Source organism: Podarcis erhardii (genome assembly GCF_964252035.2).
Source record: "Podarcis erhardii genome assembly, chromosome: 1".
NCBI classification, from domain to species: Eukaryota; Metazoa; Chordata; class Lepidosauria; order Squamata; family Lacertidae; genus Podarcis; species Podarcis erhardii.
Genome location: NC_138497.1, coordinates 11,321,817 through 11,340,426, shown reverse-complemented (window position 1 = coordinate 11,340,426; position 18,610 = coordinate 11,321,817). Strand labels below are relative to the sequence as shown.

Sequence of the window (18,610 nt, the reverse complement as noted above, 5' to 3'; positions counted from 1 at the left end):
TCCTATGGTCCAGTGCTCCCTATAGAGCGAAAAATACGGTAATCACAGGAATTTGGCTAATTCATCAGTTAAGATTTCTTTAAGTGGGCACCAGCTTGACGTACTGTGTGTCGTTGCTTTCGTTTTACCCTGATGAAGAGTAAAGATATAGATATATCTTGAAACATACTGGGTCCCCCAGCTATTTATTTATGTAGATCGCCACTGTATTATTCAGCATAAAAGCCATACAAGGCAATAATTTCTTGAAAATTTGAGTTGGCTTAAGGTATTTTGTTAGCTCAGCTGACAAGCTCCCAACAATGGGCACAGACATGTGTGCATTCACACACAGAGTTAACGTTTTACTCAGGCTGGAAATGTATGGTCACGTGCAACACACAGCTCCCTCTAGGAGTTTTAATGCTGTTAACTGTGTTTTTAAATACAGTCTCAACCAAACCCCATTTGCCACTAAATTTGCCAACACACAGGCTGCACATCTAATTCTCTACAGGGAAAAAAGCTCTCACTTTAATGGGCTTACAGAAATTGCTTTATGACTCTTAGCTTTGACTTCATGCATAATACAAGGAAAAGAGCACTGTGTATAATCACTGTGTGTGTAGGATATGAAATGGAACACCGTGGGCTGCACTGATGACAGCACCAACATCAGCCATGCTTTGATTTTCATAGAAGAACAAATAAAAGTGGGGACATGACAATGGGGTTCCTCACTCTGGTCAACAGACCCCACCTTTTAGATCCATAGCAAGCAAATATTGCAAAATGAGATCAAAATAAGCATAAAAAATTATTAACAGGTTCTCCCAGTACCACCCACAAAAGTCCACAGGATATCTCCTACTTCTAAAGCTTTCATTTTGTTTGTATACTGCCCTTCATCCAAAGATCACAGGGCAGTTTACAACATAAAAATACAAAATAAGAACACAAAATAATAACAATGCAAAAACAAACCAATAACCCCTCCTCCCACAAACACATTTAAAAGGCCACAGAACGTTCAATCCGCCAAAGGCCCGGTTACAGAGAAACATAAAGATATGTAATGAAGGCACCAGACGATCCACCCTAAGGAGAGGGAACCCACTGCAGAAACGGCCTGTTCTTGGGTTGCCAACCTCAGAAGTCTTATGAAGGAGGCACATGAAAAAGGACCTCAGACGATTATTACAGGGTTCAGGTTGGTTCAAATGGGGAGAAGCAGTCCTTGAGGTATTACGGTCCTGGGGGCAAAGTTTGCAGATAATATTAAATTATTCAGGAGAAAATCAAAAATTGAAAAATCAAATTGTGAAGAGCAAAAAGGATCGCTTTACTGATAAGAAGGTCAGTTCTTCATGGGCTCCCAAACACAGTTGCGAATGAATGGTTCCGAGATCACTAACGTATTTCAGAATCATTGGCTTCAATGGGGCATGCATATCTGAATAACTGTATTTTTATATTTTTAACTCGTTTTCTGCACGAATACTCTCACTGTCAACTTTGCTACTATCTCTCCCTCGCTTAGGATTACTGCCACTCAAGATGCCAGCAACTTTCACATTTTCCACCAGTCCTTCCGTATTTGACAGAAACAATTCAAGACCCGTCATATTCCTCATTGCTTCTTCCGTTTTCTGAAATAGGTTATCGTCAAGAAATTACTACACAGCCCATGTTTTGCCTCCAACAAATTAGGATAGATGGATTAATAAACCATTAATACCAGTTTAAACATACTTGACAACTTTGCTGACTCCCTAAGAATGCATTTCATCTGTCTGTCTGATTCTTTCATTCCAAATCCATGCCTATAGTTATGCCACCTCTCTCCCCACACCTTGCCCCCAACCTTCCTTGCTCTTAAAATTACAGAATGGTCTGCAGCTTCAATTCTGCAATTCTCCAATTTCGCTTTAAGCAATCTAACCTTCCTGATGTATTTCTTAATTAAGAAATACCAGTTCAATGGTTTTGAAGCATTATGAACTCAGGTCTGCAAATAAATTACCAAGTTCTAAATGCCATTAGAGAACTATTAGCAGCAGCAAAACAACAATTTCACCAAATGAATAGCTTTCTTATTTTTGCATAGTATTCAATTCTAGGGGAAAATGTAGTATAAATGCTTCTGCCAATTCATTTAAAAAGTACTTGCATTAAGAAAAAGAAAAGAAGGGGGGGGGGGAATTCACTTCGTATACACAAACTTTCCATACTGTTCTGGTTACATGACTCATTTTTCTCAGCTGTATCATCATTAAGTGGCCTGGTACAAACGTAATGTTCCATGAATACTAACTGTGGTCAAGAGATCAGGAACATGCAATAAGCTTGTAGGCTGCAGCCCATGCCAGGGAGCAAACATATCATCAGACAATATTGATGATGATGATGATGATGATGATGATTGTCATCATCATCATTACGCTTATTATTATTGTTATTGTTATTATCATTACGCTCATCTGACTGGATTACCAGTCAGTTGCAATGAGAGGACTGTGTCAATCTTTATTTTATATAATGCATTTGTTTTAGTCTTTAAATTGTAAACTTCCCTTGGATGCATTGATATGAAGGCCATATGTAAATCCAATAAATAATCAGACCTGTGAAAATACTGGGCGGCGGAATTCGACATAGTGGGAATTACAAATTGAGATGTGGAATTTTAATATGCAATTTGCAAGCTGATTTGCAAGCTGATTTCAGTCACTTTGCTGTATCACGGGACTTTCAAGTCTGTAAGAAATAAAATACTTGCCTCATCCACATTTTCCAAGAAGTCCTTTGAATAAAACTAGTTACACTGATTCTGTACCATCTGAAGCCTGTCTGTATGCCTGTCATTTAAACTAGCTCTCTAAAGGAGTGGACCTATGATGGAGCGCCTGATGGGATACTAGATTGTAAGAACGTACTACCTTCCCAAGTTACAATTCAGAAACTTGACATTCATTTCCATGAACACGAATTCATGATCATCAAAGAAAGTTTCTGGCAGTTTCCCTCTCTACGCTCCCATACCCGATTCCTCAACTAGCTCTGTTCCAGGTAATTGGCAAATTGCCAGGGCGCAACAGAGGTTTGCTAAACCAGTATTTTCATCTTGCCTCTCTAAGGCGACAATTCTACGTATACCCATAAAGCAGGGGTGCCAACTTGAATAAAATATTGTGGGGGGCCAGGTGAGCCCAGCCCCACATAACTGATCACATGACACAGTGCACACACACCATATGAATGGGAATATGCCCATCAACTTGGGGGCGGGGTCCCGGCCCCCTGAAATATTTTATTGTGGGGGCTGAAGCAATCCACAAGATGTGCACTCAGAAGCGAGTCCCATTGCATTCAGAAGCAAATCTAATTCTATTCAGTATACTTCCAGGAAAGTGTGCACATGATTGCTTGCAGACTTAAAGTCAATAAATAGTATGGGAAGGACAAATGACCTAGTCTGAATTTCAGCACTGCAACTTGGTGCTCAAGTTTTCCTTAAGTCGGGGCTGGGGAACCTATGGCCCTCCAGATGTTGCTGAACTACAGCTTCTATCAGTCCCAGCAAGCATGACCAATGTCAAAGGATGATGTGAGCTGTAGTTCAGCAACATCTAGAAGACCAAAGGTTCCCAACACTTGCCTTAAGTGAACAGACAAAATTCAGAATGCCTCAGCCAATTGGCAGTCATGCCATACTTGTCAGTTCACAACCATAGCAGTTATCAGTCTTAGTCACAGTCACCTATACTGACTTCTTATTTTTACCCTTATATGTTCAGAATAAGTTACATATGAACACTCCATTAAACTGTATATTTGCTGCTGGGGGGAGCCAAGGGTGCCAAGGAAGGCATGCATGACCTGTAATTATTTTTTTTATGTTGCAAAGGATGCTGAGGCACAACTCTCATACCCAGCCACTTTTCTGACCTTAACCACATTTCTCAGGCAGCCATTCCAAACGTCTCAAGCAGGCCATTAACAACTCTTAAGGTTGCTGCTTGCACTCTTCTGTGGTTCCGGCTCCCACTCAGGGGTGCATATTCAGTTGATGGAGGGCACTGACCAGGTCCATTGGCCATAACTTCTGCCCCCATCAACTGAAAGTGTGCCCCAGAATGCCTGCTATTAGGAATTACAGATGAATATCACAAATGTTAGTTCCTTGCAAGAGGGTCTGTCCACTATCACTAATCTTCTGACTGAATAACTCCTCATAACCTTCCAGGGAAACTGTATTTAACAAGACAAATGATTGAAAATAAAAAGTAGGTTCCACTGGTAGACATACTTCCTCTCGAACCAACTCTTCGGCAGTGCTTTACTTTAAATATATATATATTCAAGTCAACAGGCAAAGCTCCATGAACTTCAAACTGACAAAACACTTGTCAACAAATGCCAGTGAAAATAAAAATTACAACATCATTCCCACAGTTTCATTTGCTCCTGACCCAAAAAGGAAGGGGGTGGGATTATGCACAATGGCCAGCCAACTGCTTTTCACATCGAAGTCGGAAGAATGTCCTCATCTACCCCAGTGCTGTGTACATTAATACAGACTGTTCTTTCAGCACCTGGGGAATCTGCCAGCACAGTGCTGCACACGCTGGAAAGGAGTTTCTCAGAGACAGAGTGGCAGCAAGCCAGAGGAGGGCTTGTTACACAGATTAAAGTCTGCATTCCTTTCTACCGAGTGAAAGAGAATACCCACCATGCACTGTCAGTAAGGCGGCCCCAGATTAAGCCACAAAAGAAGACAATTCTGCAAGCAGTCTGCTTCTTTATACAACCATTTAGCAAAGCATTTTACTTTCAAGCACTGTATCTGGGACATGTGTCCGTTTTACTTTGGTGGGACTCAACCAGCTTAATTCCAAGCACTCCAGTTTAATAGTGCCATGGAGTAGACAGCCCCTGTCGCCAAAAGAAGACGGAATGGAGAGATAGGGAGAGAAGTGAAATACATCGTTCAAGGACTCCTTCTAGGAGTCATTGTTGGGGATATGAGAGACACTCTTAAAACAAAGAAATTGTTTAAATGCTAATCCTAAGTAAAAGCTGCTTCTCTGCGAGCCGCTGCGACATGGCTCGAGTAATTTTTAGATCAGCGATGGTGACCCCGTGGCCCACCAGATGCTGTTGCACTCCAACTCCCATCAGTCCCTAGTGAATGGTGAATGCTCAGGGATTTTGGAAATGGTAGTCCAACAACATCTGGAAAACCACAAATTCCCTGCCACTGGTTTAAATTGTCTGGCCATGGAATCAGCAGCAAGGGGGCTCTCTGGGACAGTGTTTGCCAACCCAGTGCCCTTCAGATAGTCTGAACTACAACTCCCATCAGCCTCAAACAACACAGCTAATATTTTATTTGGAGGCATTTAAAAAATAAATGCCTGAACATCTTTGGGCTTGTTGTGGTGACCATTGCCCAGCATGGTTAATTATCAATTTTAAAGGACTTACTGAAACTACCAGAACTGTATGAAACTAAACTTGGGGGGGGGGGGAATCAGTTTACATGCACCCTTACAGGTCATGCTAGCAAGAACTCATGAGAAAAAAATCAGCCAATTCTTACATTAGAAAATAGACAACACCCAAGATTAGTCTACAAGCAATTAAGGGTATCACATTGAAAATAACAGCAGTGTCAAACTGCCTAAAGAAAGCTCAAAATACAGAGAAATGAGAAAAACAGCCCATTGTGATTTTTAAACGTAGTGTTCATTTTCTGCTATAAAATTTGCTTTAAAATATATATAGTAATTGCACCATAGGATTTTAAAAATAAAGTACGCATCATAATGGGCATGGTATACCAAGCAGTATGTGGAGAGAGAGAGAGAGAGAGAGAGAGAGAGCGCGCAGCCCATGTGATCAGTGTACAGTATGAAAGCTACATCTGATGTAAATATGGGAGGTTGGCCTTCTGCCCCTGCTTTGTCAACAGAGCAGTAACTTTTAGTGCCTGCAGTCCAAGCTCCAGCTTCTCCAATGCAAAGGGACTGAACAGGAGAGCACTCCCTCCAAGTCTAAATCTGGCCCTGAGTCTAATCTGGCTCTTGACACTAATGCACAAGCCTGCCTCCATAAACAGATGTTGCACATAAGTAGCATTTGTTGGGTTGAAATAGCCAGGGTTCATTTATTATTAAATATATGTCCTGCCTTTCTTCTATCGAAGAGCATTGATCAGACCAAGGCTTACTTAGCTTGAGTAACGTTCCTACATTAGACCCACCCTTTTTGTAATTTTATTTCACAACAATGTTAAAGACTGTTTGGGCAGGAGGTGTTGTTTCCCAAAGCACATAGTTTGTCTTTTGCGGGAGGCCAGTGCAGAACAGATTGCAAGAAAATACATATATCTATTCCATTTTGAGTCTGGAATCATCATAAATAATGGGAATGGGAGATTACAAATCTGCCAGATTTCAGTACAAAGATATTGTGGAGCCTGAACTTGAAAACAACCTTTTACACACTAATGATTGATTGGTTGGTTGGTTGGTTGATTGATTGATATTGATTGATTGATTGATTGATTGATTGATTGATTGATATTTATTTATATCCTGCCTTTCTTCCATTAAAGCACTCAAGGCAGAATACACAAGTTTCCCAAGTGGTCTCCCATCCAGAAACTGAACAGATCCACACCCATTTGGCATCAGGAAAGTAACTGCATCATGTGCTCTCAGACAATGCCCTGGGAAACAAGTTCCCTCTATTGCAAGGTTACTGGGTGCTAGAAAACCTGTGGGGTTCAGGGACTGCACTGGAAAAATTGGGTACAGGAAGGCTTGGCTGAAGTGCCACCATCCAATCAATCAGAGTTGTGCCATTTTCCTGACCTAAACCCCCTCTTCCAACAGAACACATCACACAAGAAGGTGTTAGAATAGTTGTCCATCAAATATGGCTGCTCCTTTCTGAAACACCACCCACAATCAGTAGCTGACAAACCCATGATAGAACTATTTAGCAGAGAAGCCTTCCCCTTAGTTTTAGTTTTTAAATAAGTTATAACAAGTTACCATTTTGGAGAGTCTGCGCCCGTGATTCCTTTCCCAAGTTGACGTGAAATCCTCCAACTGTCTGTGTTTTTCCTGCCGCTGCAAGGAACAAAAAAGAAAAAAGCTTGTCAAATACTACAGATTAATGGAAGTATTACAATAAATCTTGTGATGGCTCCCTTTTAGTAAGTGTTTCATCTAACAAACTTCAGTGGTCCAAGACACAGAGGCTCCTCTTATGCTGATTAAGGACCCAAGAACACTCATAAGGGAACTCAAGAGCTCTCCTTTCTGCAACTTCATCTGCTTCTATCACAGAGTGCAACAGGCTCTCAGAGTGGGTGACTGAAAGGTTGTGCAATATATATTACTAGGGGCTGCCATCGCTGCTTGCTCTGCTCACCCACTCCATCCACCCATCTCTCTGCCCTTACCACACAGCTGACCAACCAGACTCTCTTTACACCTTCCCCCATACCTCACCCCAAGCCCCTCCTCTCTCACCCTTTGAAAGGGAGGAAGAGGAACTTCACACAGCAGTTTGCTAAATGACTGTGTGAAGGGTCTTCTCACCCTCTGTTAAACAGCTTACCTGGGCCAGCCAGCCATTCCTCATGCTGCATTTGGCATAGCTACCTATTGGCAGCCATGCAAGCTGCAGAGTGTGACGACACCTTATCTTTTTATGTAGGGAGAAAAACAGTGTGGGGGCACATGCAAACATTTCCAAAGATTCTTATTGGGTTTTCAAAGTCAGGCTGCATGTTAACTACTGTAGTACTTTGGGGTTTAGCAAACTTCCAAAAGGTAGCAAGCAAACGCATCAGGAAGCTTCTAAGAATATGTTCCCTGTTACCTTCAAACTATGATTACCAATTTAAGAACAAGCCAGAATATGATACCTCAGTTCTGTTCCCGTGCTGTTTAACAAACTACTGAATGGGATCATACAAAGCTTTGGAGTACGCTATTATCAGTATACTGGCGATATACAGCTCTATTTCTCCTTTTTATCTTCTGCAGGTGAGGCAGTGGATGTGCTGAATCAATGCCTGGTTGCAATAATGGACTGGATGAGAGCTAATGCACTGAAACTTCATCCAGACAAAGACTGAGTTGCTGTTAGTGAGGGGTCCTTCTGTTCAGCTGTGTTGTGTCCAGTCTGCTTTAGACAGGGTCACACGCCCTCTGAAGAAGCAAATTCAAAGTCTGAGGGTTCTCCTGGATCTACTGTTGCCACTTGAGATACAGGTGCCTTTAGTGAGGCAGAGTGCCTTCCCCCAGCTCAGGGTAGTGGCCCAGCTATGGCACTGCATGGTGTGCAAAACTAAAAGAGCATGGGAGCAAAACTGAATTTTTTCCCCCTAACAAATAAATTATTCCAGGAGCCATCAGAACCCATTCCATAGTGATGTGTCCAGTCAGAAGGAAAAAATTAAAATGAAAAACACATTTCTGGTTTCTATGCCATTTATGAAAGGTGTCAATCCAGACCTCTTTCAGCATAATTCTTTGGAAATCATTTGCACGTTAAGTTTCAGACTTCTCCCAGTTGACAACAGAACAATTTGTGCTAAAAAGTGGTTTATTTATCAGAACTATTAAGCCAAGGAAGCTGATGATGTGGAAGTAACTATGGTTTCTACCGTAAGAGAATATGTGGGGGTTTAAGTAATATTTTCACCACTGCACTCTTATAAAGAGAAAAATGGCACATACTAAAACAAGGAAGGAAACCTGTAATATCTGGTACTTTACACACTTATAATGCAGCCTGCCACTTATGCAGAAAGTGTCCAACCAACTGTGAGATAACCATGGATTACACTGGCTACATTGGGAGACTTAAGATACAAAAGCTAGATGCTTCAGTTCCATAGTATCTGCAATTGATAGCAACAAATGCAAAGATCCTTAAATTTTTCAGTCTGAGGTTTTCAGTCAAAAGCTACTGCTAAAAGATGGCTAACTCTCAACTTCTACCATTCAGCTGTCAAGCAATTTTACAGGATAGTAAACAGATCTGAACACTCTCCAGCAGAGACAAGTTCTGTCAAGCCCATTCTCTCCACATCCCCACCCCACCCCTCTTCTGTTCCCAGGTATCACCCCAGTGGGAGTCAGATTCTGAGGTTCATCTCTGGATGAAATACAGCTCTATAAAAAGCAAGGGGGGAAATCAATGCAGTCACAAAGTGCACAATTCAGCATTTTCATAACTGCCAAACTATCCTCTGCAGCATCTCAAGCAAGCCTTTGTTGCTGTCATGAAAGCAGCATATACAGGAAGAGGGTGCCAGAAAGAGATTTAGCCCTGATGCATGATACAAGACTGACACCTGGAGGAAGCCATGAAAGATGCAATGAGAAAGTCACTCATACGCTGTGCAGCTTCCCTGGGAGAGTTATCTGTTTCCATGATAAGGGGCTGCATCTTTCCTACATGATTCGAACAATCTGTTTTGTCCACATGACTCCTGAGGCACTCAAGAAAGTCTGTAATATGACGACAGGCAGGTAACAATTAATAAAGAAAGATAAAGTTTATAATAGGTCTATAGGCAGGAAATGCGCCCATGCTAATTAAATCTTCCTGTCCTAAGACCACCTGTAGCTTGGAAAGCTGCTATTTTTCTAATGCAACTGTGGGGAACCTGTGTGCCTTCCAGAAGTTCTTGGACTCCAACTCCCATCAACCCCAGCCAGAACAGCCAATAAGATGGAGGCTGCAGGCCAGCACCTTCTGAAGGTCCCACAAGTTCCCTGCCCCTGTTCTAATGGCTAGATGTGTAAGCAAGCATAAACAATGGCAGTCTGTGTCCTAAGGTAAAGGTAAAGGGACCCCTGACCATTAGGTCCAGTCGTGACTGACTCTGGACTTGCGGCGCTCATCTCGCTTTATTGGCCGAGGAAGCTGGCGTACAGCTTCCGGGTCATGTGGCCAGCATGACTAAGCCGCTTCTGGCGAACCAGAGCAGCGCACGGAAACATCGCTTACCTTCCCACCGGAGCGGTACCTATTTATCGACTTGCACTTTGATGTGCTTTCGAACTGCTAGGTTGGCAGGAGCTGGGACAGAGCAACGGGAGCTCACCCCGTCGTGGGGATTCGAACCGCCAACCTTCTGATCGGCAAGTCCTAGGCTCTGTGGTTTAACCCACAGCACCACCCGTGTCCCAGTTGTGTACAAGTCCTACTCTACTAAAATAACTCACAAATGAGGGTGTCTTCTGCATGACCATCCCTCCCCCCTTGCTTTCGGATGGCAATCTATAAGGAACCTCAGAGAAGCAATTTCTGCAGTAAACTCTGCATTTGAATTCAGCATGAATGGGCTTTAGGATAGCAGAAACAACAACCATCAGACAAGCTTATCTGACACTTGAAACGCTGTATCAGAGAATGAGCCACTCAACAGAAGGCTGGGGCTGTTCTGTTTATTTAAGAAATACGCTAATCTGAAAAGATGTGTGGAAGTTTGCAGAGAGATATGGAGAGTGGCTGGGGTGTGGGGTAATACGATTCTATTTATTTCACTTATTGCATTTGTATACCACTTTTCTGCCAAACCACTCAAGGCAGTTTATAATTTGTATAAGCCATTATCAATCCAAGACCGCTACAAAAGGATTGGCAAGAGAAGAGAAGAGAAAAACAAACAATTTCAGGTCCCAGCTCTTTTATAAGGTTACCTAATGAGCCAGTGGAATGGCCACAGCGGATCACATTGACAACCAAAGTATAAAGTAAATTCTGCATTCTATCTCCCACTGCAAACAAACAGCATCATAATTTATGGAAGGATGCTTCTGGAGTCTAAACATGGCAATGTCTCTTTCAAGTTCTGTAAAATATTACTGAAACAGATGGTAGAAGAGTGCTAACATCTTCAGCAGTTTTGGCATCACTGTTAAGAAATAAAAGTTATCAATGCTTGGGGGTATGTGCTTGTTTTAAGTTGCCTGATTTCAATTCATCAACAGGCCAAACTTGGGGTTTTGTAGGTGGGGTTTGTTTGGCAAGCACAAAGCAATGCTTCCGTATGAGCAGAGGTGTCTAAGACCACCATCCATTTCATGGAAACTGCCCATATTCTCAAGCTTTCCTGAGTAACTAGAAACCACTGTAGGAGAAGAGCAAGCCACAGGAGCCTTCCGTCTTTGTCAACAGGGAACTGGCACTAGCTGTACTAGAGAGAGGCTGTCAGTTTCCCCCCTTTCTGTCTTCATAGGCTATAAATGGGCATTGGACAGTGTCTAAAAGATGATAGTACAGTGAAAGTTTCAGGGGCTATGGAGTGTAATATTTTATACAGTGGTACCTTGGTATTCAAACTGCTTGGCTCCCGAACAAATCGGCTCCCAAATGCTGCAAACCCAGAAGTAAACGTTCCAGTTTGTGAACGTTTTTCGGAAGCCGAACATCCGACACGGCTTCCGATTGAGTGCAGGAAGCTCCTGCAGCCAATCAGAAGCCACACCTTGGTTTTCAAAGGTTTTCAGAAGTCAAACGGACTCCCAGAATGGATTAAGTTCGAGAACCAAGGCACCACTCTTAATGCGCCCACTTGTTAATCCCATCTTGTGAAAGTGAACTGTTTCCTGCTCAACTCATCGGGAATGAAAAAAAGGTGCAATTTGTTAAAGTTCCTGGCATAAATATAAGCCCATGGTGATTATTACAGCCTAAAACTGCCTACTGACTTTCAAAATTTTCTTCGATTTCTGGGTGTCACACCAACTTCTTACTGCACATTTCTTGATTTTCAGATGCCACAGTAGGTTAGGTACACATACATGCTTAAATTTCCTCCCTCTGCAGCTTTCACCATCCTTTCTAGACACTTGCCAAACTCAGCAGTAAAACAGATTCTGTAATAAGAGAGGTTGATGAAGAAAGAACAGGAAGAAAGAAATACTTCTAAATACGAGACATGACCAAATAGATAGGAAAAACCTAACAGATCTGAGTATTGAAGACATAGCAGGAAAGAAAGTCAGGTAAGTAAATGTAGTGGATTGAACTGTGAGAACTATATGGATGGCTCTATATAGGATTATTTGGGGGGGGGGAATCTACCTTTACCAGAATTTCCCCCCAAATTCTACCCCATCTGATCTCACAACTTCCCAGCCTTCATCCCACCAAATATTACACCCTCTCCTATTCCTGCCATTCCCCCCCGCCCTCAATCATATCTAAGCCATCATTGGTTACACCTTTTCACTTCCTCTGTGCACACACTATTCACTTAAGGTCCCCTCTCTTGATCTCCATCACCTCAAAATGATACGCAAGACCACGGCAATTCAGAAAATATGCAGTAGCCCCCACAAGTCACACAGACCTCTTAAAACCAAGTCTCTTCTGTCCTCAAAACTACCTGCCCCCCCCCAGAGCCTAGGACTTGCCAATCAGAAGGTCAGCGGTTCGAATCCCCGCAACGGGGTGAGCTCCCGTTGCTCGGTCCCTGCTCTTGCCAACCTAGCAGTTCGAAAACACATCAAAGTGCAAGTAGATAAATAGGTACCACTCTGGCGGGAAGGTAAACGGCGTTTCCGTGCGTTGCTCTGGTTCGCCAGAAGCGGCTTAGTCATGCTGGCCACATGACCCGGAAGCTGTACGCCGGCTCCCTTGGCCAATAAGGCGAGATGAGCGCTGCAACCCCAGAGTCAGCCACGACTGGACCTAATGGTCAGGGGTCCCTTTACCTTATACTAAGGGAGACCACAAGTTCATCTAGCCATTATTGTCAACACTGACTGGCAGCAACTCACAGGATTTCAGACAACAATTTCCTATTCCCCACCCTGCCAGACGATGCTGGGAAATAAACCTGAGACCTCCTGCATACACAGAACATGTGCTACCTCTGAGCTATGGCCCTTCCCTGCCAGCCTCAGCTCATTCAAAGTGCCCTAAATCCAGTCCTCTGGCACAGCCACCACATGCTGTCCAGTTCCTAAAAGCATAAGAAGAGCCTGCTGGATTAGGTGAAAGGCCCATCGAGCCCAGCATCCTAGTCTTACAGTGACTGACCAAATACCCACAAGTAGGATTCAAGCACAAGAGCCCTCTCCTCATTCACTCACACACACCGTGGTTTCCAGGACCCTGTTATTCAGAAGCATTGCTGCCTCCAACATTGGAGGCAGAGCACAACCATCATCGCTAGTACAGTAGTACCTCGGGTTACAGACGCTTCAGGTTACAGACACAGCTAACCCAGAAATAGTACCTTGGGTTGGGAACTTTGCTTCAGGATGAGAACAGAAATCGCGCAGCAGCAGTGGGAGGCCCCATTAGCTAAAGTGGTGCTGCAGGTTAAGAACAGTTTCAGGTTAACAACGGCCCTCCAGAACGCATTAAGTTCTTAACCCAAGGTACCACTGTAGTCACTGGCAGCCCTCTAATCCATGAATTTGTCTAATGCTCTTTTAAAGCCTCCTAGGTGGGTGGCCATCACTGCCTCTTGTGGGAGCGAGTTCCATAGTTCAATTATGTGCTGCATGAAGAAGTCCTTTCTTTTATCTGTCCTGAATCTTCCAACATCAGCTTCACTGGGTGCCCATGAGTTCTAATGTTATGAGAAAAGGAGAAATAACTTTCTTCTAGCTGCTTTCTCCATGCCACACATAATTTTATAAACATCACCATGTCACCTGCTACTCGCCTTCTCTAAGGCTAAGCTAAGAAGTCCCAGACCCTGCATGTTCAAGGGAAGTTCTGCCCTTGATCATTTTGGTTGCCCTTTTCTGATCCTTTGCATATTAAGCTTCCAATCCTTCTCATTATTAGTATTATTATTAATTAGATTTATTAGTCTTTTTTGCCACAGCAATGAAACGCGACCTCAAAAACAATTTTAAAAAACATATAAACATTTGGGGAGGAAAGACATTAAAACATCTCACCCACTCTAAAACCCCATCAGTTGTTAAAGGTGTGGTTTAAAAGGAACATATCTGCCTGAATTGCCTTGAAGTCATAACTTTAACCCATCACTGTGCGTCTGGTTTTTAAGGAAGGGTACAGAGGGACGCGGGTGGCGCTGTGGGTTAAGCCACAGAGCCTAGGACTTGCCAATCAGAAGGTCGGTGGTTCGAATACCCGCAACGGGGTGAGCTCCCATTGCTCGGTCCCTGCTCCTGCCAACCTAGCAGTTCGAAAGCACATCAAAGTGCAAGTAGATAAATAATAAACAAAAATAATAAATAATACCACCCATTTCTCTCTCACACACCTTGGACACTAAACCCCCAGTAGACCCTCCAAGTGTCCTTATTTTCCAGGGACAGTCCCAGATTTACAGAAGTTGCCCCGGTTTCCAATGGGATCCCAGAATGTCCTGCTTTTCCTTAGGAAGTCCATATTTTCATCGGAGAAATGTTGGAGGGTATGGAGTTATGCAAACCCAGCCCCCAAGCCAAGGGGATAAGTAACTATACAACCTATAGAAGACATCTGAAGGAAGATTTGCATAGGGAAGCTCTTTAGCGTTCAATGTTTTGTTATGTTTTCATATATTGGAAGCCGCCCAGAGTGGCTGGAGCAACCCGGTCAGATGGACAGGGTATAAAGTGGTACCTCTGGATGCGAACGGGATCTGTTCCGGAGCCCCGTTCGCATCCAGAAGCGAACGCAACCCACATCTGTGCGAGCCGTGATTCGCCGCTTCCGTGCATGCACGTGACGTCATTTTGACCGTCTGCACATGTGCGAGCAGTGAAACCCAGAAGTAATACGCTCCGTTACTTCCGAGTCACCGCAGCACGCAACCCAAAAAAACTTATCCCGAAGCTACTTCAACCCGAGGTATTACTCTATAAATATTATTATTATTAATACTACTAGTAGTATTATTATTTAATAGGACATCCCTATTTTCATTGGAGAAATGTTGGCGGGTATGGAGTTCTGTGACCCCTGAACCAAGGGGATAAGTAAATATTCAACCTTTAGAAGACATCTGAAGGCAGAGCAGACCTGCATAGGGAAGTTTTTAAATATTCGATGTTTTGTTATGTTTTTATATATGTCAAAAGTCACCCATAGTGGCTGGAGCAACCCAGTCAGATGGACAGGGTGTGTGTAAAATAATAATAATAATAATAATAATAATAATAATAATTATTATTATTTAATAGGACATCCCCATTTTCATTGGAGAAATGTTGGAGGGTATGGAGTTATGTGACCCCAGAGCAATCTAAAGGCAGCCCTGTATAGGGAAGTTTTTTTAAAAGTTTTCTTGCATTTTTATGTATGTTGTAAGCCGCCCAGAGTGGCTGGGGCAACAGGGTCAGAGGTGTGGGGTACAAATCCTGAAATAACAACAACAATTCTTCATATGGAATAGTAATGGTGGTGGTGGTGATAATGATAATAATAATGATGATTTCTTCATATGGACTAGGACGTCTGTATTTTCACAGAAGCGTATGCCCCAGCGCAGCTCACACACCCGGCTGCCCCACATGCCCTGCCGGCTTCCCCTTCTGCATCCCCTTTTCTATCCCTTCCTTTGATTCCCCCGTCACCCACCGTCGAGGGAGACGAACTGCCCGACGGCCGACGACCCTCCTCCGCTGTTCTCCACGAACTGCACCTCGGAGACGATGATGTTGTCCTCGAGGACGGAGCCGCAGCCCGTGCAAACCGCGTCTCCGCGGGCCGAGTCCACCTCGATCTCCGAGCTGCCGCACGCGGCGCACACCCGCCCGCCGCCGCCGCCGCCGCCGCCGCCCGGCATCTTCGAGGCAGGCTCCCCTCAGGCCCAAGGAAAAACGCCCCCGCCGCCGCCGCCGCCTCGCGGGCCGGGCCGGGCCGGGCCGGCGACCCCCTCCGCCTGCCCGCCTGCTCTCTCTCTCTCTCTCTCTCTCGCCGCCACACGCGCGCTCTCCCCTCACGGGCCTCGGCCGGCTCCCCTCGCCGGCTCCACCTCGGCCCGCAAACGCCGCCCCTTCTCGCGAGGCCGGCGAGGCCTAGTCGCCTCCCCTCGCCGGGAACGGGCGAGCCGACCGCTCGGGGGCCGAGGGGACGCGTTCGGCTCCAGCCCGCTCGTCGCCCCGCGGCCTAGGCGCTCCCGCGGGGCTTCGCGGGCCCTCTCGCCTCAGGCAGGGCAGTGGGAAGCCTGTGGGCCGCTCAGGGTGCTCGTGGACTACAACTCCCGTCAGCCCTCGCCAGCGCGACCTGGTAGCAGGGGCTGATGGGAGATGGAGTCCAGGAGCTGCCTGAGGGCCGCTGGTTCGCTTCCCAGGGGTATGGGCTGTTTTAGCTTGCCCCGCGTTCGCAGAAAACAAGCAGTGGGGCCAACCCAATTAACTTTTAAGTCAAAAACTGGTTTTTGTTTTTGTTTGTTTCTTTATCCTGCTGCTAGGCCACACAAACACAAAAGTTGTGGTGGGGGTGTTGTCACATTGCAGCTTGAAGATGTCAGCGAAGAAACCACCTTCTCAGGCTTACAATGGGGAAGACACAGCACTAAAGGAAAAAAGGAGTGGGAGGGAGAAGGTGGATAAGCAAACCTATTTCTTCATTACTAAGTTCTCGTACTGAGCAGGTAGAATGAGCCAAAAGCTGCTGGTCTTTCACCAGAGCTGACAAAGAAAGTCCTCTTTCCCACTCCCATAGCTTGATGAATTGTGGGGAGCTGATAGTAAATGTATATATAAATGACTGGCAGAATCCGAGACCTGGGAGAAGAAGAGGTGGAAGAGGACTGGAATAAGTTTAAAGACTATTTGCAGAAGCACTGTAAAATTTATGAATGTTAAACGATGTTGGTTTTAAAAATAATACGGCATTAGTGATATAGGTTTAAAAGCTATGTAAAAAATGTAAACTGAAGAAGGGTAAAAGACTAAAGCTATAATATGTCAAAAGTAAACAATACATCAAAGGCGTTCAAACATAAGGAGGAAGGATTGGAGACATAATAGAAAGATTTTAATAATCAGAAATGAGTCTTGAAAGAGGGTAAGGATTTGCTGTATTTGACTGGGTAAAGAGGAACACAAAAAAGGGAGGCGTGAGGAAGTCAAGAAAGAAGGTTTTGCAAATATGAACTTAAAAGCTGGAAGTTTTTATTTTTAATTTTTTATGGAATCCTCTTTTTCTCTGTACTTTTGCATTTTTTTATTTTTATTTATCTGTTTTATGTGACTGTTTGTGGTTTTTTTACTTTTGTGGCTGTTATGTTTTTCTCTTTTCTGTAAAAGCAAATAAACATATTTTTTTTAAAAAAAAGAACATTCCCTGAATTAAAATAGGATTTCAAAAAAAAAAAAGATAGTAAATGTGTATATTCCTCAGAATTGTTTTGGCCATATGTATGTCAAATTTGAGTGGCTGGGGAAACCCAGCCAGATGGGTGGGGTGCAAATAATAAATTATTATTATTATTACTACAGTATTCCTAACTGTTAAAGTGTGGGGCTTGCCTCCTTCTTGAGCTAGAATTTCACCCCCAATTGGTGACCTTCCCAGAGAGGAGTCTGGATTGCTGCTGTGGAAAATGAATTTGTGGGGAGTGTTGCGCTAGAAAGACAGGCCTTCCTTCATTTGGGTTGCTGATTTCATTCACAGCATGGAACACTCCATGATATCTGAAAAATAAAGAGCCCCTGAGCATGGAGAGTATATTTTCCTCACCACTGAATAAACAAAGCCTCTGCAAAGAGAGAAAGAAGATTAAGAAACATGGCTCATTCGCAATGGTTTTCTTCCTAGTTATGTGTAAGGTACAGGTAAAGGGACCCCTGACCATCTCGCTTTATTGGCCGAGGGAGCCGGCGTACAGCATGACTAAGCCGCTTCTGGCGAACCAGAGCAGCGCATGGAAACGCCATTTACATTCCCACGGGTGTCGTACCTATTTATCTACTTGCACTTGACGTGCTTTCAAACTGCTAGGTGGGCAGGAGCAGAGACCGAGCAACGGGAGCTCACCCCATCGGGATTCGATGCAAGGCCACTTAGAGCTGCATCCCCTCCTTTTCAGGAAGAGCATCATGGCAAGGGGAAGAAATTTTTTTATATATATATATAAATATTTATTAAAGTTTTTGAATACAATACATAAATAGTAAACAACATTACTTATATCATAACATAGTTTCATCACTTCTTTGGACTCCCTCACGTCTCCCGCTCCCACTTACATCGTTATAAAATTTTTTCAAGCAAATTATCATCTTGTTTAGAACCTTATATCCGCTCATTTAAATAAAATCTAGCAATTCTCCAAAAAATTTATATTTTCCTTAATCTCACTTATCGTCAAATTCAAATCTAATTCAGTGGTGGACAGTTATTTATGATCTAGCATCCTTCTTAACATTCAACCAAATTACAATATTTTTGTAGATAAATCTTAAATTTCTTCCAGTCTTCTTCAACCCTCTCTTCTCCCAGGTCTCGGATTCTGCCAGTCATCTCGGCCAGTTGCATATAGTCCATCAGCTGCATCTGCCACTCTTCCAGTGTGGGTAGATCTTGAGTTTTCCAGTTCTTAACGATGAGTATCCTTGCTGCCGTTGTTGCATACATAAAAAATGTTCGGTCCTTCTTTAACACCTTCTGGCCGACC

General features: G+C 43.7%; 1 protein-coding gene across 1 annotated transcript in view; it reads right to left on the bottom strand.

The window, feature by feature from the left end:
- Positions 1 to 15,772, bottom strand: part of BRF1 (BRF1 general transcription factor IIIB subunit) — a gene marked incomplete at its 5' end in the record, with an annotated part of 190,627 nt that extends 174,855 nt beyond the window's left edge. The window contains 2 exons of the mRNA XM_081861258.1: positions 7,041 to 7,118; positions 15,565 to 15,772. Of these exons, the coding sequence (XP_081717384.1) occupies positions 7,041 to 7,118; positions 15,565 to 15,772 (286 nt within the window). The remainder of the gene's footprint in view (positions 1 to 7,040; positions 7,119 to 15,564) is intronic.
- Between the last annotated feature and the right edge of the window lie 2,838 nt (positions 15,773 to 18,610).